Source organism: Camarhynchus parvulus, chromosome 4 (assembly GCF_901933205.1).
Source record: "Camarhynchus parvulus chromosome 4, STF_HiC, whole genome shotgun sequence".
NCBI lineage: Eukaryota > Metazoa > Chordata > Aves > Passeriformes > Thraupidae > Camarhynchus > Camarhynchus parvulus.
The window spans coordinates 38,462,427-38,487,441 of NC_044574.1; the positions used below are offsets into that span (position 1 = coordinate 38,462,427).

Below are 25,015 nucleotides of genomic sequence, written 5' to 3' on the forward strand. Positions count from 1 at the left end.
AGATGCATTTCTGCTCTTACAGGTCTGCAGATGTTTCTTTGCCCTTGTTGCCCTATTTTTAGAACTCAGAAGCCAGTTCTACCACAGCCAGCATGTCTCTAAATTATGATTTAGTGTGTTTAGGAAAGGATAATATAATGCTTAACTGTTTGCTGGTGATATATCACTATTGTGAATGTTCAAGTAGTCTTAAGGTGTTCTTTCTTTTCTGCCAAATCAAGAAAGTGAACTTTTCGATATAAAAATAAAAAACAAAAGTGCTTTAATAAAGCTGGGGAAGTGTATACTTGCATTTCTCCTTGTCTTAGTGGGTTTGGATGTCTTTGCAGAATATTTGAGAGTTCCTTATTATATATAGAAGAAGCTCAGTATAATTGTCCTAATTTTGTTGTCACTTACACCAGTCTGAGCCCAAAATAGCTATGTTTTTCAGCAGTTTAAACAAACAGGATCATTTCTGAATTGTCACAGATAATGATAAGGGGGGCATTTGATTCTGACTATGTGGAATTTCTCATTTCCATCTCTTTTTGAGCTATGTGTAACCTATTCTCTTGTAAACTTTCAAGTAACACCCGAAAGACAAAACACAAAAAAGTGGGAATGTTTTTGAAGCAGAGATCATAGATATTTGTGAGGGGGAGAATTTCTTATAGTTTAGTCACTGCACAAGTAGTTTAAAAAGTGTGACTCAGTGAAGATGATTGTTTTAAAGGGAGTGGAGAAAGAATGTGTGAAGTATTTGAAATTTTTAAAAGAGATCAAGCTTTAGTAGGTTTGTTCTAGAGGAAGGACAGAAACTGGCAGATTCAATTTTACTTTTTTAGCACTTATTTTAACTTATATTATCAGTACCTAAAATACCAGGTTATGAATCAGTGTAATGGCATTTTTATGTCCATTTTAGAAAAACTTTATTTGCAGCAGTGAGCAAAATGGAAACACACAGTACTTTGTGTCGGATGGTTATAACCAGTGTCAGATGGTTATAAATTGGTACTAGGTGTTTCTTCATTCATGAGAACTTTTGTGTAGCATAGCTACAACCATTGCAGGGCAGCTAGAACTCAATGCGGATATCCCAGAGCTTAGTAATATAGAACCTTAGGAACACGGGTGATTTTTTTATAGAAGCCTGATAGAGACTTTACACAATTGTCCTTGAGTCATCAGTATGGAGAGTTCTGAGCACTCTTGAGAGGAGAATTTCTTGTGTAGAAGCTACCTCCATACACACAGCCACCTTAATTATTGAAGCACTTGCTCACAAGTTAGAAACCAGACTACACAACCAATGATGTTCAAGGATATGAATCTAAACTTTTAATTACTTCTAAAGAAAAAACTCCACTCTAGCCTTCTTACTGAAGTCGTAGGCACTCTAGTCTTCTTGCTAAAATTGTATATTCGTGTGTCCAGATGGAACTAGTGTTCCGGAAGATTCCTCTTTGTGAACATCCAGCTGTAGTTAGCCATTCTGCTTTTTATGCCATGTAGTGAATTTTACATGGCAAATATAGTCTCTGGGAAAAAAACCAAAAATTTGAGATTCTTCTTTTTCAGAAAGTTCTTATCAAGTTACTGAGGTAGGCTACTTCTTATTTGTTCTCTCATTTTTTCTTTATAAATTTCAGATTTCTAGCTGCACAGTGATTAATTTTCATGTTGAAGTTAAAAGGTGTTGATTCTCAGTAGATATGTTGCATAGTAAGATGGGCTTTTCTTGTAATGAATCCACAGCAGTGTGGGCTCAAACTACCTATGACTGAGGAGGGTCTACATGTGCACATGCAAATTTTGAATGCTGATCACTGTACAATTTAGACAAAAGATAACCATTACCACTATAAATTTTAATTTAAACATTTATCCGGGCTGTGTTAGCTCTGCCTTGCTCTCTTCCCTACTGTTACTGGAAATTGTGATGCTGGGATTCTGCAATTATCTAGACCCACAACACTTGTCAGTGAGAAATCATTCTATAGCAGGTGAGAAATTGTCATCTTTCAAAATGGAGAAGTAAAGATACTCATGGTCTTCAGGTACCTTCAGGAATTGTGTGATTTATCAAAGGAGGTAATATGAGTCATTCCCTTCTATGGCTCTGCCTTGGGTTATAACTAGGCATTTGACCTGATTATTAATATTTTACTTAAAACTTTTAGATAATTTAATTTTTTTAAATTTAAATTTATTTTTTTCTCCCTGCCTTGTCAAATATGAAAACTTTGCAAAGAAGTCAAGACTGGCCTTTTAAAGTTGTGGGGTGCACAAAACATAGCTGAAGTTTTAGGAAATGGAAACAAAATATGTAGTTGCTTCTATTTTGCCCATCAGAAATGAATCAGAACATTGGAGGACTTTAAGTCTATTAAGTCTTAAGACTTTGTCCTTAACCTTTTTTCACCTTTCATTTTACTTGGGAGTGCAAAGTAAGGAGCATGTTAGAATGCACTCAAAAGATTATGGAATAATGATTATTTACTCTGGTTTCTGCCAAAGTGCTGCCATTAAGAATATTCTTATGTTATGGCTTGCTAATCTTTATTTCCTATTATATTCCCTAAAAAAATGATGTTCTGAGTAGTGTCAGTTTTGGGGAGTGCCAGCTGTAAACTAGCTTACAGAAGGGATGATGGGAAGCTTTTCTTAATTGCTTTCCCAAATTTGAATTATAAATAAATACATCTATTAGTAATAATTAAATTAAGTTTTCAGATATTAATTGCTTCCTTACCATGTGAGAAGAACAAATCCATATTAATCTAGAAAAGTCAGCAGAAGTTCCTAATGGCAGAGCGACTTACTTGTCATTTACAAGGCAAGTTCTTAGAGAAATCGTAGATGATATACAACATTTTATACTTTTGATATGCTTTTTGTGACAGTGATATTTTTCTGCTTGTCGAAATTTAGGTAACATGACATTTTATGGTATTGTAGTCAGATACATGGACAAATGTAAAGTAGGCATGCAGGCAAGTAACCTATAGCAAGTACACTGAATATTAGAAGCTGTGTAAAGCTGAACATTATCGAGTTGTTCAAGCTCATATCAGACCTGCATCTTTAGAAGCTGGTTGTATGTGACATTGTGGAAGTCAGCTGATAGAGTATTAAAGAGATGATTTCCGACAAGTCTTGCATAACCACATTTCTTATGTCTAGAGTTTCCTCTCTGTAGTGCAAACCTTTACCTGTTTTCAATAGCAATGTAGTTGTGATGTACAACTGATGTTTTCACTTCAATTATGGGGGGTAGAAACCTCTAATTTTTAGAAATATGATGATATTTTAGTAAATGTTAATTGGATAAAAACTTGGATTGATACCTGATCATTTTGAAGACAATAGCTGCGAGGAATACATCTGTCCCACTGGGGGATTTTGATGCTTGTGATGATTTTGGTGTGAATATTGTACTTTTTCAAAGCTGCTTATTTTGGCAGAAATGGAAAGAAACAGGCAGTGTTTTCTGTGCAAGTCTGCATACTCTGAATGAGGTGGGGAAGTGCCAGGAATGATTTGTTAGGGATAGCTAGAAGATGGACGGAAGAAGTACAGACTTAGTGCCGTGTATTTCTTGATGTAAATGAGTTACATGCTTAGTGGCAATCTTTTCCTGATATACTTTTCCTGAAATATGATACTTTTCCTGAAATAACTTTATGCATTTCCATAGTAGTTTAACATATTTAGGATGATTCCTTGTAGAGACCAGACAGACACATAGTCAGATGTGTCCCTGCATTGTAAGGGTAGTACAGTTCTTCCCCAGCATGAAGAACTTCATACACTGGTTTTGAAAACTGTTTTTCTTGTGGTTTAGCCTTTATTGCTCATGAAAATTATTCATTTGTCAGTTCCAAGTATCAAATAAAACAGGCTCAAGAGAAAGGCAAGCCATTTCCATGCTTTGTCGCAGACATCTTTTCACATAAAATCCTTTCCTTAGGATTTTTTTCCTCCTGAGAAGATGTGAGGCCTCAGGAACAAACGTAAACAATGATTATCTGCTGCTGTGGAATGCAATAAGTGCATCTGTGATTGGTCTTATGTGCTTGTTTGTAATTAAGGGCCAATCACAGCGCAGCTGACTTGGACAGAGAGTCTGGGACAGCTGCCTTTGTTATTGATTCCTTTCTCTATTCTTAGCTTAGCTAGCCTTCTGAGAACCTTTTCTTCTATTCTTTTAGTATAGTTTTAATATAATATATATCATAAAATAATAAATCAAGCCTTCTGAAATATGGAGTCAAATCCTCGTCTCTTCCCTTATCCAAAGACTGCTGTGACCACCATCACAATGCTTTTGTAAATATGTAATTTTTTTCAGTCCTTTCAAAGCTGGCAAAATTAGTAATGCAATCTGATGTGGATGCTATGTATTTTATAGTGTAGGATTGACTAGAGCATTTGGTGTTCAAAGAGAAAAAAGAGGAAGACATAGTGGCTTTCAGGATTCCTAGCAAAATTTCCTTTTGTGTTCTTTCTTGTTTTATCCTCTGGCTTGTTGTTAGTCCAGGCAGACATTTACCCTTCAGTTAGCTCAATTTTTCGCATTGCAAAAATTTGAGCTTTTTTATCTGATCTCTCTGTTGCTGTTAAAAAAAAAAGGTTTCAAGGATATACATTCTTCTTTGACTTTGCATTAAGTAAAACTTAATTCAGTAACTAAGAAAGTTTCATGAAAACGTACTGGGAAAAGGGAGGCCATGCGTTGCACGTAAGGCGAGGAAAAAACACTTCTGCAGGGAGCTCACAGCTGACAGAGAACAAGTTCAGCAGGTCATGGAGTGTTAATGTGAGTTTGTGTCAGTGGCAAGACTGTGAGTGCTGAACAGGCTTTTGAATATAAAAATGGTCTTGTGACCATTGGCATCTGTGGCTCCACTGGCTTGCTCACCTTGCTTAGTGAGTCTGTACCTCACTTGAGGTGATCAAGGGTTACATACAGGGCATGATAACGGCTGAGTCAGCAAATAGCAAAAGATGATATTACTTATATCAGTAAATACTGAAAGTCCTTGTTTCCATTTGATATCCATCTTCATGTTGTCATAAAGACTAAGTGGGAAATTTCCATCTTTTGTTTGTTAAGTTGGGTTCTGCCTGTAATGTTTTGCCAAAATGTAACATGTTACCAAAACCATATTTTATGGCTAGCTAAATTTGATATAATTGTTCAAAAATACCTTCATATTCCCAAGACCAGTAGAAATGAAGTAACCATTTCAGTGGGAATGGTTACAAGATCTCCTCTGTTGATCCTTTTTCTGGAACCTGTTTCTTATTTGGTATTAAACTCAGCATCCTTATATGATTTCAGATTTCTGTTACTCATGTTTTTTTTAATTTCATTAGCCTATTCTATTTTACAGAAGAGTTATCTGAAGATAGGCAATATTCCAGTATTGCTACCTTAGTGTCTCCATCAGGGAACATTCTGGGAAGAGGTACTTGGACCAGTACCTTAAATGATTACTAGTGGCTGGCATTACATTCTGCCTAACTTCAAGCAGAGAAAATATGTTAAATGGAATCTAAATTCTAAAGTAAATTGGAGAAGGATATGCTCTCCTTAATTTTGACTCCAACTCTCTAATCCTAGCTCAGTCATTTCTTTTGGCTGCAGTTCCTTCCCATTTGTATAGAATTGTTGTTATCAGATTTATTCTGGGTTATGTGTGCTGGTTTTATGGCTAGTTTGCCATAGAAATAAAAATGCGTGGAGAATACCTCTTTTCATATGTCTTTTGCTGCAGTTAACAAAATACTTCTTTTCTGTCTGCATTGAATTATTATTATACCAGTGATTTCATCACTTTACTGCTTTGATGATAGTATGATCTATTTGTTTTTGCACAGCTGAATGTATTATTAAAAAACCCTGAAAAAGTCACTGCTCAGACTGTATTTAATCACACTTAGCACTATGACATCATGGATCAAAACTGCAACTAATGATCAGCTTGGTCTTGTTTTTTGGGTACATGCATGGTTAGGAGGTTTAGGTTAATATCCTCTGTCAGGTCACACAGAGACATGGTTAAAAGATTACTTTAGATTGTGAAGAACAGAAGAAACATAAATTTTCTTTCAGAAAATATATAGGCAAATGTATACTGTCAGGCACATGGTGTGGTTGTTGGGAATGCCCTGTGCAGGGCAAGAGTTGGACTCGATGGTTCTCGTGGGTCCCTTCCAAGTCAGAATATTCTGTGATGCTGTGCTATTTTATAAGCAGATGCAAGAAATGGGGAAAGAGCATTTCTGAAACACAACTGTATACTGCACAGTAATATGCTAATGTGAAGAAGAACACAGGAAAACTGAATTCCAGTTGACTTGATTAAAAAAAGGATACCAGTAGGGGTGGAAAAAACAGTTTTGGAATAGTTAGATTACTTGAAAGGACACCATGAAGACTGGAGAAGGGAGAAGGTGATTGTCTCTTTGAGAGTGCTTAAATTGGAAGATGGTTTTCAATATTATAGCCATGTAGGCATGGCTACTCCAGAAAGATGTAAATTTAGTGGTAAGCAACAAACATTATTTGGCTCTTTCCAGTATTGTAGCCAGAAATCACGGTTTATAGTTGGAATTGTACTTCAAAAATGAGTATGGATTATGACTAAAGGACCAGCTAAAAAAAACAAAGCAAAAAACAAACCACAAAGCAGAAATAGATGCCTAGAAGGAGGTAAAATTTGTGTTTAAAGATGTCACACAAATCACTCACCTGTGTATTTTAGTTTACTAAGTCTCATCTTAGTAATAATTTCTTAGTAAATTCGGTGTCATTGTTCACCACTTAATGTTGAGTAGGAAGAACCCAGTTGTGTCATAGTAAGCACTTAAGGGAAACTGCTTTCAAGGTGGCAATACCATTATTTGGGGATTGCAGTCAGAGAGTGGCAATTGTCCAAAGAGTATAGCAGGTCCTTACCTACACAACAGCTGTATTTTTTCCTGGTTGCTTTCAGTCCAGCACTGTACAAGCAGCAGGCCAACCCCCTCCACATACTGGGTGGGTTTTATGTGTGGTGTTTCTCGCCTTGATTTCATATTCTAGATAACTGTTAACAACTTTCTAAAACTATTTTCAGCTTTAGATCCGGCTAAAGATCCATGTTTGAAGATGAAATGTAGTCGCCATAAGGTCTGTGTTGCACAGGATCAACAAACTGCAGTTTGCATTAGTCATCGAAGGCTTACACACAGGTAAATACTTCAAAAGTTAATCCTATAGACATTTCTGTAGTGTTCATGACTTGTAAACCATAAACCATTTTAATTAGTTTAATTACTTAACAACATGTAAGCAGAGTAGAAGTGGATTTTAGAAGTCATTATGTATACATAATTTGATTATAATGTTTACTACTTGATTCTTCTGAACTAGAATATTAAAAAATATACATATTTAAGTATTGCAAGCTGCTGGTACAAATGCATTTAGGGAAATACCGACTGTGCCAGTACTAAATGAATAAAATTATTGTGATAGTATCCTACTGCTGTACATTACTTTGACATCATCACTTTTTATATGAAGCTAGAGAACTCAAAACTGCCTGCTGAAGTGTAGATAACAGCCTGATGCAGTGTAAGTTGTTTGAGACTAGTGGGAGTTTTTTCCTCTCTTCTTTTTCCTTTCTTCTGTGCATTCTGATTTTCTTTGTATGCAGGACTGGTTAAATGTGAGGAGAAAATATATAACAAATTCTTGTGTTTTTGTGGCTTTATCTGAGGCAGAAGTCTGAATATGTAGGACCTGAGCCATGCACTTAGTTGTGTGTTAAGGAGATGGAGTCAAATTGCATTTTCGACTTGACATTGTTCTTTTTTTCACACTTCATTAGGGGAAATAGGACACAGTAGAATGGCTAAATTTCAATAAATTGATTTAAATAAGTGTCTGTTAAAGTGCTTTGCTCAGTAGGGGCTGTAAAGAGCTGAAGAAAATAAGACTTCCTTGTGTGTTGGAAGAGGATCATTTCAAGTACAGTTTTATGAATGATACAAGGAACGTTCTTCTGAGTGTCTTGTTATGTTAAATGCATCCATCTGGAGCTTTTCAAACAAGCAAGATAGTACACAGTGAAAGGAACAGTTTAAACTGTTCTCTATCTGCAGCTGTACTTAATTAACAAAAGAACAGTATTTGTGGAGTTACACTGTTTACATTAAACAATCTCAGTGTAGAGCTAGATATTTTAGTTTGATAAAGTGATATCTATGCTGCAAGAATTATTATCAGACAAAGGTGGGTAGTCTGCTTTCAACTTCCTGTGAAGTGTCAGGAATATATGAGTGTTAACTGTGACCAAACAATATAATAATTCAAAATTTCTAAGAGGTATTACATGTCATGGAAAACAATGCAAATAATGACATTTTCTAGTTAAGTATACTTGCAGTAGGTGATGACTGAAAACTCTTTTAGATTAGATGAAGATGTCTACTCTGGAATTAAGAAAGTTTTTGACATCAGCCTTCATCTCTGTATTATTCCTCCCACAGTTCTTAGTACTCTTTTAGAAAGGTAATATTTTAAAAGACAAAGCTTGCTTGAATATAATGCAGTCAATAATGGGAAACTTTGGAATGGCAGAAACTTGATGATCGTAAAAAGTGCTGTAAATCTAGTCTTGTAAGGTAGATGAGGCAATTTTTTACCTACCTGTGCTGAGCCAGGGCAAGGTTTTCCCATGCTTAGATCTCCCTATTCCCCCAGATTACCATATACAAGGTAAAATAATTTGCTTTGTGCTTTTTTTTTTTCCTAAAAAGGTTTTCCTTCATGCAGTTTCTGACCTTTTTGTAACATGATGGGATTAAAGTATGAGTATCGTAAACACAAGGAGACGTGTCTGCTGGGTCTCTTTACCATGACTGAGTTTCTTTGCCCAGCATGTTATTCCTTCACTTGTGTCTGCAGTTTGCACACTGGTTATCAGTAGGGCCATCTGTTTCTCAGAGTTCCCAAAGGACTAGTACACTCTGTATGAGTCTTAGTAAAAATTACATGAGAAAACATAACTTGACAGTTGACAATATAACCTATCTATCAGTATCCATTTTAAATGTCATTTGTGTGTAATCTGTTGTGAATAAACATTTGCAAAATTTTCATCCCAGCAATCCTTCCTTTTTGCTTAGTTTGTGTGTGTGCACGTGGTGTCCTTCTAGGATCAGATAATATGAATAATTTTTAAAAGGTAGTTGGGGATGTTTTCTGAAAAATATAGTCAAGACCTCATGAATTATTGGGAACTCTTCATAAGGAACTTGCCCATAGATTTTAGTTTGGACATATTTGCTGTATAGATCCATAGAAGTCCCAGAGATTTTTCCCCAGACTCTTGCAAAGGAAAAGTATTTTAAAGTATGTGAATTGATACAGTGACAAAGATGATCCCCAAGAGACTGTCAGGGAAGAGGAGGCTTTGCACACTTCCATGATAAATAAAATGTTTATGAGCACCTTTGGACTACCTGCAGGGAAGGAGGTGTGAAATACAGTTACAGCTGAATGGATTTTTCTGTAGTGTCATCAAGTTGAAATGCTCTGATTTATAGTTGAGTTCTCTATTACTAGAAGCAGCATTCCCAGGCAGCCCTATTACCTAGTTCATAAATTTCTGTTTATAAATTCTGTTACTTTCTTTAGGTAATAGCATAGAGAAGTTGCTAATCAGTGAGGACTGATAACTGTATCAAATGGAGGACTCAATTTAGTAATTTCTTTTGTTGTTTGTAAGAAACTAACTTGCAGAAAAAACACATAGGCATAGACATTGTTATTCAGTCCCTGCTGTCCTAGGTGTTCTTCTTTGTACAGTGCAACTATTGTAGCCCAGTTTGGGTGACTGAGGGCCCCTCAGCACCACACAGTGAGGCATTGGTGGATATCCCAGCCACCTGCAAGGCTGGTAGTGACATGATATGACAAGGTCCCAACAGGATTAATTAATGTGACAGCACACTTTAGTGATGATTCTACCTGTGGTTTCAGAAGTATTAAAATTTCTATTAAATTGGGGATCTCAGCACTGTGATCTTAATTCAGTGTGCTTGCATTTTTATGGTTTCAAAACCAGCTACTGTGTCTCACTGTCCTTTTCATGGAGTTGTGGGTCAGGTAAGCCTATGGTTTTGCTCTTTGCTCAGTTTCCATGGCAGCTGAGATCGTGGTCTCCCCTCAGTCTCTTCTCATGACTCATTTCCTTTTCTGGTAGACTGCCAAGATGGCAAGTCCTCTCCTAGCACACTCCTGCAGGGCCACAGCACAAGAGCTTCCTTTATGCCCTGTCCTGGAAAGACTGAATAGCATTTTACAAAAAGATGAAATAGATGTTGTAGATCACTGGTCATGAGAATAGTTGGAAGTACCAGGACTTTGAAAACACCGGGATGTGCTTAAAGGAGCAAGGTTTTTGTTGGTAGCAGGTAGCAGCATTTGCATCTCTGCTGGCTTTAACTGTGTTGGAAACTGTGTTCTGTGTGCTGCACACTTAGCTCTCTGCTGGGAAAGTTAATGCACTTGAGGGGACAATATGCAGGATATGTGTATAAATGTTGTTCGCATTATTCCCATGTGGATTGCTGTGGAAAGGGAGTATTTGCCAGCACTACAATGCATCATAAACAGGTAATTCAAACTATGGTGTAAAATGGAATTTTCATTGATTCTTTGAAATTTGGGAATTTGATTTAACTTTTCCTTTTGGTTGAATGGTGTTTTGTCATCCCATTGTGCTTTCCAGTTTATCTTTGTTGGTTAAGTAAAAGGACTTTATGGGGAAAAGACCTGTAAAGGGTGTCTATATGAAATAATGAAATGCTTCAGAGTATACCTTATTCCATTACAAATACAGCTTGGAGAATATTAAATACAGTATTGGTTATCTTGGGGTGTGTTGATGTGAGTGTTGCGGTGACAGGCAGAATATTCATTGCACTGGGAGAAATCATCTACTCATTTTAGTTTCCAATCTTTTCACTCTTAGGAGATTTAGTTATTTGCATCTGTGGTACTAAGAATCTCTGGCAACTGTGGGTTCACCCCAGTGAGCTTGGGGAGGAGGAAAGAAGTGATGTGAGTGTTCTGCCAGAAGACATTTGGACAGGAATAAAAAGGATGAGTCAGAGGACAGGGCTGTAGGTGGTAATGGACATTTCCTAATGCCCACAATGGTATGTGTGCTTTTTGTGTATTTAGCACAGCAGGCGGTGGAGATAAATCCTCAAATTTCCATGTACTTCTTGTTGCCACTTTGAGTGAGGAAAAAGGATGTGTGCAGACACCACGACGTGCAGGAGCTCATTAAGGCCATGCAAGCTGGTAACTAACCAGGCTCAGAAAACTGGAAAAGTTAGTCAAGCATTGACCTATCCTAGATTCAGGTCCTGAAGAATAGTGTGTTAACTTTCTTTTACATTTGAAAGGGACAATTATGATACTGATACATACTGTAATTTTCATTAAGACTGACATTCTGTGAATAATAGGCTGCAGTACTAAATTAAGCAGTGGATAGGTGAAGTTCTAAGCCAGTAGGTTAGCTGCAGATGAAGAGCACGAAAGCTTGAAAAAATGGATAAGGGTTGCCACCCAGCAGAGAATTTTAATGTAAGCATACCAGTAAACATGGGGCAGTCCCTGTGTTTTCAGGAGAATTACTTTTATTGGAATCCTTTTCATACTCCATGTTTGTCAAAAATATTTAAGCCTAACACTTAAAGGTGAAAGAAAAAAGAGGAGGTGCAGGCTCTTCTTCTTCAAATGTTTCTCTTTGCTTTTATCTCAAATCAGCTGCAGGAGACAATTTATGAAGGAGATTAATTGAGACCTAGTTATTGTACAGCCCATTCCAGGATTTGACTGCTTACAGCTGGAAACCAGTGGAGACTCTCTTAACATGATTAGTCTAAAAGTTCTGAAAATTAGGAAATTGCAAAACAGTTCTGTGCCAAAAATCATGTTTCAAGTAAATCCCAGTGTCTTTGATATATTAGAATGTGGTGACTAATATTGTACTTACTCATTGATCCTAGTGGACTCTGATTAAAAACCAGTCTCTTTTTCTTCTTCCATGAGTAGAAGAGAAGTACTGTGTAAAATTGATTTGATGCATTTAATCAATCAATGCTTGGAGGCATTAAATTATTTAGTGCATTGAAGGTGTGTGCAGTTTTTCTAGGCAGATGTAGGTCTGTCTCTTTTATGGATTCCCCACAAGACATGATGCCCCCTGCCCCCACTGTGAAGGTCCTGCTATGCTCCTATGAGTTTGTTTATGTGAATTGTGCTGTTCAACCCCACAGCTCCCTGCTATGGCAGAAATGGATTGCATTTGTCTCTGGCATAGCATGTTTAAACATAGAATAGCAATGTTTAAGGACCTGACAGCGCTTACTTGTGTAGTGATATTGAACTCCTATTTCTTTGGATTTTTACCTTCTCCAATCATTTATTCTTAGGTTTCAGAGTAGGAAGCAGTAGCAACTGCTTTCCAGTTAATATTAACTAAGCCACAGATTCTGGTGATACTTGCAATTCTTAAAAGAAAACCTCACTGCATTTTATTGAAGTAAAGGTTAAGGTAGGACTGGCGACCTTTACACGGTAAAAACATTTCAGTTACAGGTGTTGATCATCTGGAAAATAATGAGTTCAGTCATGAATAGAGAATCACAATAAAAAATCATTTCTCTAAATTAAAAGTAAGAAATAAAAAATTATAACAGCTCTTTTTCTCTTAGAGCTCCACAAGGCAGATTCCAGAGAAGTGTGCAGACTGGACATCTGTAGGGTGCACAGCTGGGTGGAGGTGAGCAGTATAGAAGGCCCAATGATACAGAATTCACTCTCTAGGAATTAGTGACTCTTCAGAGTTCTGTGAAATGAAGACAGATTTAGTGACAATTGTTCTCTGCCCTAAGCCTATGCAGAGAAGGACATGAATTTAGGGATTAATAAAAATTCTACCATATTTCTGCCTATGGATGCAGTCTTCAAGGTAGGACAGTTTCACTATTAAAGTGTATTAAAGAGTGTCACTTCATTACAAACTCACAGAAGCTGATAGTGGTAAAGATGTTGCATCCCCTAATCTAGTTTATTAAGGTAGAGGAATTGGATAGCTTCATAGATTTTGTGGTGGCATTTAATCTTGTTACAACTTCCTTCAGGGTTTTGGTTTAAATGACATTTTGAGGTGCTCATTTGGTTCAAGTCATTGGTCATCCAGACCATTATCTTGCCTTGGACTCTGTCCTGTTCTAGTTTTCTGAAGAATGTGGAAAATCAGTCTGAATACATTTTATATGAGGTAGATTATCAGGAGATCTTCCCTGTGTTTGGTCACCTTCATTTTTTAACTTGAGGAAAATGTTCCATCTCAGCTTGGAAGTGATGAGTGTTGAGCCTTGCAGCATGATGTGGATTACCCTGGTGATGTGACAGAAACTCAGACTAACACTGTGAAAGAAAGTCAAAACCTCTTCTGTTTCTATTCATGTGGGTACTGCATGGCTGAGATTATGCTCCCAAGCAGAAAAAGTGAAGAAGTCAAATTTATGAGAGGCTTATTTGTGCCTATATGTGAGAAAAAATCACACACATATAAAGTGCATATGTGTACATACATATGTGTACATGCATATATATGAATGAATAAGTACACATGCATATGTACTCTTTTTGTTCATATTGTATGGAAACGTATCCCAGATTTCCAAGTCATCCTACTTTTGAACCTGAAGTGTTCTGCTATCTCCCCTCCTTTGCAACAAAGGAAAGAGGAGTTTTAATTTAGACTTGTTACCACTAAATTTCCAATTAAAAAAAGAAAAAAGGATATAATTGCAAATCTGTAGTTGTATTAAGTAGTCTGAGCAGTTTTGAAAGCAAATCTATTAGAGCTGACATGGAAGATTTTCTCATTTGGTTAGAAAAAAAGGAAAAGAAGCAGAGAAGAAGGAAGAGTATAGCTTTGTAGCTTTCCTGTCATTTTAGGTGCTGCAATGTTTTATTATTTAAAAAGAAAAGCCCAACAAAACAAACAAACTAAAAAAAAAACTGCAGGAAAACGGAGGACTTGCTTTGGGCAGATTTTGCGAAAGTTGCAAACACCACTATTTAGGATGTCATCATTTCACATTATAATGCTGCTGAAGAAGGCCAGCTGGTGCAGTTAAGTCCCTTATTGGAAATTTTAGTCTGATTCATTACTGTGATTTGTAGTTGTACACAGAAACACTTAATCATTCTTATCCTCCAAGCTCTATTGAATCTACTGAAGGCTTTCTGGTTCTTTGCATAATTTGTGCTGCCAGTCTGCCAGCTTGGCAGTGTTTCAAGCTTGCTGCATTATCTGTGTTTGTTTGCACAGGAAGTGATGCTGCACGTAGGCTGAATTTACAGTAATTCTTTTGTAATAGGCTAATGAGCAACACTACTTCATTCACAATACTAACATTATATAGCTTTGATTAGACCAATTATTGTGTAACTATGCCATTGTGATCATACTTGCACTCTACAAAGTACTGAAAAGGAAATTTGCTTAGCCGTAGCTTCACTGAACTTGCTGAGAAAATAATTTGGACTTTATGTGCTTAAGAGAGGTGAAATTTGAATATGCTGGAGATTTTTATATGCTATGCAATTTAATTTATTAAAGTAGGAATATGAAGCTTCTTTTTTTGCTCTCCATTTCATTGCATTGGGGAGGAAAGAAGGCGGCTGACACTGTGCATCCTAATTCTGCATGGGCTGTGAAGGCCTGGTAATTCCTTGGTGAGCTTGTTTTCCCTCCGTTCTTGTTAGTAGGAGTACACAGCTAGAGGAAAACAGGATCCTCTCCTGGAATTCCTTCTCTCTCTGTATGGAGCTTTTGCTAACACTAGTGGAACACTTCTGTGTCAATTGCATTGTATATTGCAGTATCAGTGTTGTCTGTATCAGCATTACTATTTATTACGGTTGTTACTCAGCCATGTAGTATTTATACTTCTTGCTGTCCAGCTTAAAAATCCAAAAATTGCTGTCCTTATAGAAAAAAAAAAGAAACTTATCCAACCCCTGGCCTTCTCAAACTTTGTCTATAAAACTTGAAAATATTAATTTTTTGATGTTTGGGGTTTGGTGTTTTTTTTAGTGTGTGAAACAGACTTTAAATAAAAGAGACCTAAACAGAGACTTTGTATTCTATTTGTTAGCAGAACAGGAGCTGTCCACTATACTTTCCCCATTCAAAAAGCCATTATAGGATTTTTTTAAGGAAATTGTGGAGCTCTATGCTAGACTAAATCAAATGGACTTCAGTTAATTTAGTAAGTCCTGGGCCAACTAATTTTCTACCTGCTCCAGCAAGAAGCTTGTTCAGATTCTCAGTTGCCTTGTAGGAGTGAGAGAGTACACTGCATAATCAGTGCCCATGATGATTTTTTTTTAGTGATCAGGAGGGTTCTACTTAGAAGTTCTGCAGTGAGATTATAAATTAGGGTTGAATTTTTTTCAGGAAAATGGATTTCAGCTTGCTATGTTTCTTTCTGTCTTGCTGTTGGTGGCGGAAGGCACACTCAGTTGTACCATCTCCTAAGAAGCAGTGAGTTAGAATACTTCTGTTCATAAACTAGATAACAGGAAAGAATGTGACTAGGAAATCTGACTATCTAAAAAAGCTTTGTTGGTAGAGTGTACAATTTTGACTAATATTGGGGGATGTTAATGTACTGTCTTCTTTGTAAAAATGGTGTGTCAGCTTTTGTTGTGTTGTTTTAATATGGTCTTTTTCCTACAGTATTCCTGAGAATATACTTTAAAATATGGCATTAAAAAAAATATTAGGAAGAATGATGAAGGCAGTGCTTTTAAATTACTTCTCTACTCTTAACTATGAAGTTTCAATTGCAGTCCGCAGCAATGACTCAGTGTGTACAACTGTAAACGTTGAAATAATACAAAATTACAATAATAAAATCTTTGACTATTCCTTTATTGGAAAAGGTAGGCAAAGTGAATTGAGGAACAGTTCAATACCCCTTCCTAAAAATACTTATTAAGCTTGCGGTATATTTTTACAGTGCTTTAAAAATTAGCTGTCAGAATCAGTTTTCAGTCTACTTTACTAGAAAATATTATCAATTCCAAAACAGCTGATGCAAACATTTGTAATCAGTTAATGCTTAATTTGGAGTTTCTTCGTGGCTTGTGTGTTCAGGGGTTTGGGGTTTTTTTGTTTCTTTGTTTGTTTTTTTTTTCCCAGTATTACTGAAATACTCTAATACTGGCTAATGGAACACAGCAGAATTTCAGGATGCTTGTGTATGAAGGGTTCTATTGCAGGTTTAAAAATTTTATTTTGGTTATAATGAGGTGCTTTTATTACAACCTAGCATCAGGTTTTATACATTTCATTTTATGTGAAAGTTATGGTTCATAAGTTGTGTATAAAGACTCTGAATACATCTGTTGTTTTGCTTATGTACCAGTGGTGGGAAAAGGATAGTGTGTGAAAACAAGTAGGAGTAGTGTTCAGGGAATAGAAATCATTGTACTAATTTCCATTTATGTAAAACAATACATTTAAGGTTTCCAATGTTGAGAAATACATTAAGAGTAGTAGCTGGAGGTGTTTGTCATCATCGAGTGATGTGCATATATTGCTACTTTACAGTAAATTGTATTACTGCTTTTGGAAAAGAAAACTCAGCATGCTAAAGGCATGTCAGGAGTCTCAAAATGTTCGTGTTTGTGACATGGTCAATTATATAAGGGGGTTTTGTGTCTGGTAGTATTTTTATCTTTTGTTTGAAATTGAATGGCAAAACCCTTTTCACGTGTCCAGATTGTCTGAAACAGGTTTGTTTTACAAAATGCTGTTGTCTGCTACAGGAGAACAGAAATATTTTACTTAGGTGTATGGCTTTTGCCACAGACTGCTATGTCTTTTATATTAGATACTTATGACCTAAAAAAGGTATCTTTTTTTTTTTTATGCCAAAATCTGTATACTGCGATGCTTACACCATGCAAATACTTTTTCTAAAATGCTTATGCATCTGTATTAGCAGTAGCAGTAATGATAATAATGAAGGAAAATTCTTACAATCACAGTTAAGGCTGGATTTAAAGCATCCTAAATCATTGGGATCCACTGCCTTAATTCAGGCACTATCTATCCAGTGGTTTCAAGAGTTGTTTTGGGTTTGTTGTACATGCACAGACTATCCACATGATGTGTGACACTGTAGATTCTGTCCAGAAATCTCAAAGAAATACTCAAATTCTGTCTAAACAGAGCTCCTGAGGGAGGCAAAGAAGAGATTACACCTGAGGAAACCTGAACTCAGAGTAGCTGTGACTCCAGCATGTTCTGGTTCAATTCCTCTGAGGGATGCTTTTTTCAAATACAGACCTTCAATGGTACATTTGAACATTCAAGCACAGGTACTCTTTGGGGGTAAAATTTATATAAGTATTTTATAATAGTAGAGTGTGCTTTTTTACCAGACTGCAAAAGCACAAAACATTCAGAATGTATCCTAATTTTTAGACTGAGTGTTGCCTGAAGTTGTGGATACAATAGCAACAATGCTTACAGTGTATCACTTTCCCAATAGACACAGACTTGCAAGTCCTAGACTGCTCCATAAAGCAATAAAAAGCAAACAAACAAAATCACCCCAAACCAAACTAACAAAATTACACAGAAAAAGAAGCATCGATTCTCTCCTCTGTTCAGGACAACTTTTCTGCACTAACTAATGGGGTAGAAAGATTGAGACTGCTGAGCTGCTTCATAGCACCTATGGATCAAGCCCTCCAAAGTTATCATCTTGGAGAATATGTATTCATCAATACTTAACTTTTTCACTGTGATTTAAAATTATTTAATTCTTCATGGTTTTGAGCATGACTGTGTATGAGACATAGTTTTTCTGTTCCGCTTTCTAATTATTATTCTTTCTTCCGTAATTGTAGATTATTTTAGTTCAGAGTCTAAAATAACAACTGTTGTAAAACACAACCTTTTGAATCTTAGAAATAATGCCTCTGGAAAAGATGTTTCATAGAGAAATATACCTACGTGGGCTTTTTCTTGTCAGAGAGTTTCATATGTGTCAACGTTTTAGATAATTATTGTAATTTAGGGATTACTTCATTTCTTGATCAGCTGAAGATCTGGGCACCTAAATGTTACTGAAAACATTTGCACATCTTGAAGAATGCATTCCCCTTGCCTTTCCCTTCACTGTTTGCACATTTATTGCCAATGAATGTTTGTAGTACAAAGATTTGCATACTTAAGAAAGCTGAAGTTTTGATCCCTAAATTCAACACAAATTATGTTCCAACCTTTTTCTGTTGGGTCTTCTTTCTAAAGATAACCCCATACATCATCTCCTCTTTAACCCCAAACTCATTGGTGCAAGGTAGAAGCAAATAAGAGAAAAAATTATCTGAGACGAGATTTAAGCTGGGGAGTAGGGTGGTAAACGTAAGGCTATAGGAAAAGTGATATCCTGAGATTATCAGCAATTAATTTTGCATATTTGAAATATGCTACTAGAGTCTCTAAAAGGTATGAAGGTACAGCCAAGATCCTCTGTATGGTCTTAGATATCATAAAATAAACATACATGTTGGGTGTATGACATCTTGTAATCATTTACTTCAACCTACAAATGCTGGAGGTTTTTAACCTACACTGCCATATTTTTTTCATGCTCTAATTCACCTCTCCTATCTTCAAATTGGAAAACAAGGTAATTTCTGATAGGATCAGTAATTGTATATATATTCAACTGAGAAGCAAACACAAAGGCTCATTATGAAGCACTTGGAAACTTATGCAAATGCAGTAGTTATAAAAGCAAACAAAACAATGGATAATTGTAAAGAATGTAGAAGAGGATAGTCTGTAAATATTAAGAAATCGTTTTGAGTAAGGTCTCATAATTTAATTGTCCTATTATCTATGGCCACCATCATAAATGACACATACCAGAAACAGAAACACTTCTGAGGTGTTGAAAATAGGATCAAAGACCTAGAGACATCTGGATGAAGACACTGGAAAACGGGCACTTAACTTAGCACTAACTTCGTAAGAATGACTATGACAGGATTTTATTTCTGTAATCATTGCTCAGTTACTTTATTTTACTCTCATAATGAAGGGGAGACTACATGAGGCAGCAGATTCCAAACAAATTTTAAGAACCTGTTTAATTTTGAAAGACACTACTCCCACAGACCACTCTTGGTCTGCATTGTGGTTAGAAGGAAGGTTGAGAAACGTGGGCGTGAAGAGCTAGACCAATGCTCTAAGCTGGAATGCAGGTCTGACAGCTGATTTTTCTGGCACGTGGCAAACCTGTTCTTCACAATAGAGTTGTAAGTTTTGCCTCTGGTCACTTTACTCCTAAGGTCCTTTTTATCTGTTCCTTTTAACTGTTCTTTCCAGCATTCCAGCTGCTTCCTACAAGGAGGTTCTATATTTGATCAGCAGACTGGATACAAGTCCAATTAGAGTCCACAATTTACTGTCTTACCAAAATAATTTAGATATCAAAATACACAGTTGTTTATATATGCCTGAACCTATAAAGACTGCAATAAAAATGAAAGTTGAGCTAAATTATGAAGTAGAGAAGGAAAAATGCCACTGGAAAAAGTACCCTGTCTGCTCTCAGGATTTTTAAAATAAAAAAAGAATCCCCCTTTTCTGAAAACAGATGCTTTTGCAAGAAAATTATGAAATTCTTTTTTTTGCCCCACAGTGGGGGCAGAAAATATCTCTTTCCATTTTTCATCTCTCAGTAGATTATTTTTTCCTTTTTCCGTGTAACTACAGCATTTTTATCACTCTTACTGCGTTGTGATTTTGGGATTTCAAAGCTGAATTTGTGGTTGGTCTTCTAAAGCAAGGTATTGGGAAGCATGTTCAGCCGTGAGGCTGAGTGGTGAATTTTTCGTGTTGCATAGTCATGACTTTGAAGATGAGATTAGGCAGCTGAATCAGGATCAATATTGTGTCATGGTATGCAGAGTACCAGGGGTGTCCAGCTGAGGCACCAGCAAGGACCCCAGTTGTATGTAAATGTACACCCTGTAGGAGTAATTAAGCAAAGGAAAAGGTGAAGCCTTAGGTATCTGATTTTTCAGTTTTTCTGAACAGTTGCAAATAGTTTTTGAAATACTCAGAGAATTTTCCAAATTTTGTGTGCTGTAGAATGAAGCAATCAAAGAAGAGCCCTGAAAGCTGAACCACAATTCCCTTTGTGTTACCATCCCAGAAATATTGATTATTGCTGTTTTGCCTTTTGTAACATGCTTTTGTTTATTTAAGAATTTCTCTTTCAGAATTTTTGTTGTAGTTTTGTTTACTGTTTTTCTCTCTCTTCAAATAACCCTTCTCCATTTTTCTATATTAGTTTTCTTCATCACAGTACCTCATGTTTTCACTCAGCATGGGTTATTATTTATGCATTCATATCCAGTAAGAGATGCTTTATGGTGGCTTGAATGGAGAAGAAATAGATGATGTATTATCCTGTAGGTACCATTTTATGGGACCCACATTAGAGTAATTGAAGAAGGAAGAAAGAAAAAGTAAAGAAGAGTCTATACTGCTGATGTTTATGAACATTAATAGGAAAGGAAAAGGTATTAAAATTGGGACATTGTTGACTTCCTAATGTCAGAAAAAGAAGTTATGTCCAGTTGTTTGCCTATCAAATTATTTTATGGACTCAAGTTGAATTTGTTTTTTCTTACAGGCATAAGGGGAAATATAATGCCAACATAAATAATAAAAGAGAACTTCTGTCATGCTAGGCTAAATAATGTGAAATAACATTACGGTAGTTATTAAAACTACTTTTGGCAATATTATTGACAATTTTTTCTCATTGATATTCTGGCACACATATTTCATCATGGATATGTCTGTTTTGTATTAAATTTCCATCTGTAAAATGATCTATTTATATCTGCGAATTATCAGACTAGAAAACCTCACACTTTAAATCTCTTTGATTTTCTTGCCTTGAGCAATAGCATGAATAATCTTTTATGTTTTAAAAATACCTTCATTTATAGATGGCAATGAAAGCAGCAAAGTTTTGTTTTAAACTGTTTGGTTTATTTCCAATACAGCAATAACTGTACCTATCTCTGTGGGTATAATATGTCTATGACAAAAGCAGATTAATAAGTAAAACAAACTATATATTCTTTAAAATTCGAATATTTTCATGCTGTAAAAATCATCCTTTGCAATATATAAAAAAAGCTAAATTGCTTCCTAATTGAGAAGGGAACTTTTCCCCCAGTGAGAGTCACTGTTGATGATCCTTGGATTTGATCAGAGGTAAAAGAGTATTACAAATTAAAACCAGCATTTAGGGAACATCAGTATTGTTGCAAAATATGGTCAAGCTTTGAAGAACAAGGGCAAACACAAGCGAGATGCAGCCAAAATGGAGACTGTGCAGGTGTTGCTGTTTCTTTTAGTGCGTTTAGCTGGTGCAATGCTTTGTTGAACCAGGTTTTATATTTTATCAGAGTTTTGCCCTCTTCTCCCATGAAGTTTATCTAAGCAGATTTTGATACTCATTCAGTGAATTTCTGCATATTTGGCAGTATGGGTGACCACAGTGTACAGACCTGTTGCACAGTGAGTGTGTAATAGAAATGGTGCTCACTGATGGTTTGGGCTTCCTGTGTCATGCACAGATGTCATTGCCTGGGCAGGCTCTGCCCTGAGCTGGCTGTGTGAGATCTGAGGAGAAGCACTCCTGACCTGAACTTAGCCTTCAGTGGTAAGCAAGGAGAAAAAATAAAAAGGAAAAATTTTATGTTCTTTCAATATAAAAGAATATCAGTAGAATAAGTTAGTATATTGCAGCAGATGATCTTCCATGGCTAATTGTTTGACAACCTATTTTTGCTCTTTTGTCATCTTACTATGTACTTGTTGCTATATGTTTTATCTGAGCAAACATCTACATGATGAAACCTTGTCAGCTCTATCTTCCCATTTCTGATGTTATCAGACATAATTCTTAAACTCAGAAGACATCATGCTGGCAGAAAAGATAATATCAGTCTGAAAAGCCTTTCTGTCTCTTTTTTGTTTGTTTTTTCTCCTTTCCTCTCCCTCTGCAGGAGTGAGAAAGTCGGTGCTGATAGGTGCTCTTCCATCTATCTAAGGAGCACTTGCAGGATTACAGTACAGTAAGCTGACAGTTGTCTACATGATCTAAAGGAATTCTCTCTTTCAAATACATGCCATAGCAATTAACCAGTGCCAGAAGACAGAACTTTTATGAGGTACTGATTCACAGACACAGATATTTCTCTTAAAAACTCATGAACTGTAAAACAGCTCTCTTTTAGCACCTGATTAACAACACCATCAAAAACATCACAACCTTTGTCAGAAGTGACCTAGGGTAACCACAATAGCAAAACTAGTTTGAGATAATAGTTCTTTAGTTTTAATTTAAATACCATATAGATGGTACTTGTAATCCTGAGCACCATTGCATTACACAATTTTCTGCCCGTGTGTGCTGTCTCTTACAACCTGTAACCACACACATGTCATTATTTTTCTGCTTTTGAAATTATTTTGGCTGTAGAATTAAGGGCAAAAAATCCTAGCACTAGAATTATCAAGACAGCTGGCCGATTTCAAGCCTTGTTCATAGGATGGTTTGGGTTGGAAGGAACCTTAAAATCATGTAGTAAAACCCCCTTGCAATGGACAGGAACATCTTCCACTACACCAGGTTTCTTAAAGCCCCATCCAGCCTGGCCTTGAACACTTCCAGGAAAGGCCATCCACAGCTTCTCTGGGCAGCCTGTTCCAGTGCCTCGCCACCCTTATAGTGAAGAATTTCTTTCTCTATCTGATCTAAACCTAACTTATTTCACTGTAAAGACATTACCACTTGTCCTATTCCTGCATGCCCCTGTATTGCTCCCCAGCACCAGGCAGTCAGTAATAAATAAAAAGGTCTATGATGTCTATTTGTGGTTTTCTTGTTTAGCAGAATTATTCTTGATTTAGATAGAGTATGAGTCCAGTTCAAAGTTGTTTAATGTAAATGGGTGTCCAGGGTAGGTAGAATTATCTCACACAGTAATATAGTGGTTTAAAGTAAAAAAATCCCGCTTTTACTGTTTAAGCAAATGAGTTGTGCTACTTCTGGAGGAGGGGAGAACAATAAATTAAACCTGGCAGCTTTAAGAAGCTGAGCTGTAGGTGGTGGGTGCAGCATCAACCACACAGATAGACACACTGATGAATGGAGTTAAATACTGTACAATAAAAGCAGAAGCAGGGGTTGGGGAGCAGGGAAGTATCGCTTGCTCTAAAGCTGTGCTAAAGAACAAAGAACATTTGTTAAAATGAATGGCTGCAAGGTTTTGTGCCATACTGTGAAGGCACTGTGAGTAACTTATGCAATTAAGGGATATTCAGATCCCTGAACATGAATACTTTGAATGTATTCTTTGTAGAAGTGGCTTATTATTCCTCACAGGTGTAATGAGGAGCTCAGAATTTTTAATACAATCTGGAGAGACATATAGTTACTTATGTCTCTGCTTAAGTTTTTCAGTTTTGGTTCAAAAATATGTTTCTTTAGTTACTTTCTATACTTACTCTTCAGAAAGAAAAAAACCCCAGACATATTCTTTTGAAATTGATCAGTGACTGGTATTTTCAACCTGTAATCCTACCTAAAGGGTTTTGTATAGAGAAGATAAATTTAAGTCATTGACAGAGCAGATATATGTTGATAATATTAAGGGAAGAAAATGGAAATCCTTCTTTCAGATATGGATTGCTGTGATGCTTGTAAATTGGTTTTTCTTCCTTCTTTTCTGTCTTTATTTTTAAGCAGACACTGTGACTGATCCTGCATGAGGGAAGAAAGAGCTGTGAGCGTGGGCAGCAGGGGTGCAACTTGCACTGCCAGGCAATGAGAAAGATAGATTGAATGGGAATCACTCTGCAGGGTTCTGAATCTGATGAGTGGAATATCAAGTTATTTTTATAGTAGTGAGAGAACATGTTTGTGGCAGCCAATGTTTTGAGCCAATAGGAAAAGTAGCTATTTTCTAGTGAAAAGTTTTCTGTAATTCAGCATAAAATAGTGAGTGTTGTAGGAGTAGACATCCTCATAGTAATATTAATCAAAATATTGTTACTATTTGTCTACCTTGGGTTGTAGAAGTGATTATTAGTTATTTGACTGTTTCATTTTTTTAAATTTGCTTTTTATGTTTAAATTATTTTTATTCACTCATTTTTTTATAAATCAGAAGCATTAAGATGCTCTCTAATGAAAACTGTGCCTTTAATTGGGCTATCAAATGCAGGTAACAGAAAGCATCATATTATGCAAAACAGATTTTGAATTAATAACTTTGAATTCTCTCTCAATAATAGATATATAATCATTGAAAAAGTTAAATCATTACCCTACCTTGCTGTTTTGCAATTGCTAAACATGCCGATTTATAGGAACCCCATTTAAGTGATGATAATCAAATGAAATTATTACACTTTTCTTACAACTAGGGAATTTTGTATTCCTTTTCAGCAAGCTACTAAGAATTTAACATGTGACACCGTACTCTGGTTATTAGACATAGTTATTAGAATTACATCTATTGACTACATAGAACTATTTGCTGTCTTAAAAAAATGTTTCTGCTTTATTAAATAATGTGTAAAAGAAAAAAGAGATTTCTTTTGCTTCTCTATTATCTGTTTTAGAAAACATTGAAAAATGTCTGCTTTCTTTTGGCACACAAATTGATGTGTCTTTCCAGTAGAAGTAATATATAGTGAATATATTTATATTCAAAGACGTAAACTGTCGCAGACATCTTTTCATTAAAAATCCTTTCTTAAGTTTTCTCTTCCTGAGAAGCTCCAAGAACAAAATGTAAACAGTGGTTATCTGCTGCTGTGGAATG

The 25,015-nt window shown here is 36.1% G+C and overlaps 1 protein-coding gene across 2 annotated transcripts in view; it reads left to right on the forward strand.

Moving 5' to 3' along the window:
* SPOCK3 (SPARC (osteonectin), cwcv and kazal like domains proteoglycan 3) overlaps positions 1–25,015 on the forward strand; it is a 158,531-nt gene that overhangs the window by 63,507 nt on the left and 70,009 nt on the right. For both annotated transcript variants that reach the window (XM_030947317.1, XM_030947319.1), the window contains exon 4: positions 7,110–7,224. In XM_030947317.1, coding sequence (XP_030803177.1) covers positions 7,110–7,224 — 115 coding nt within the window. The remainder of the gene's footprint in view (positions 1–7,109; positions 7,225–25,015) is intronic.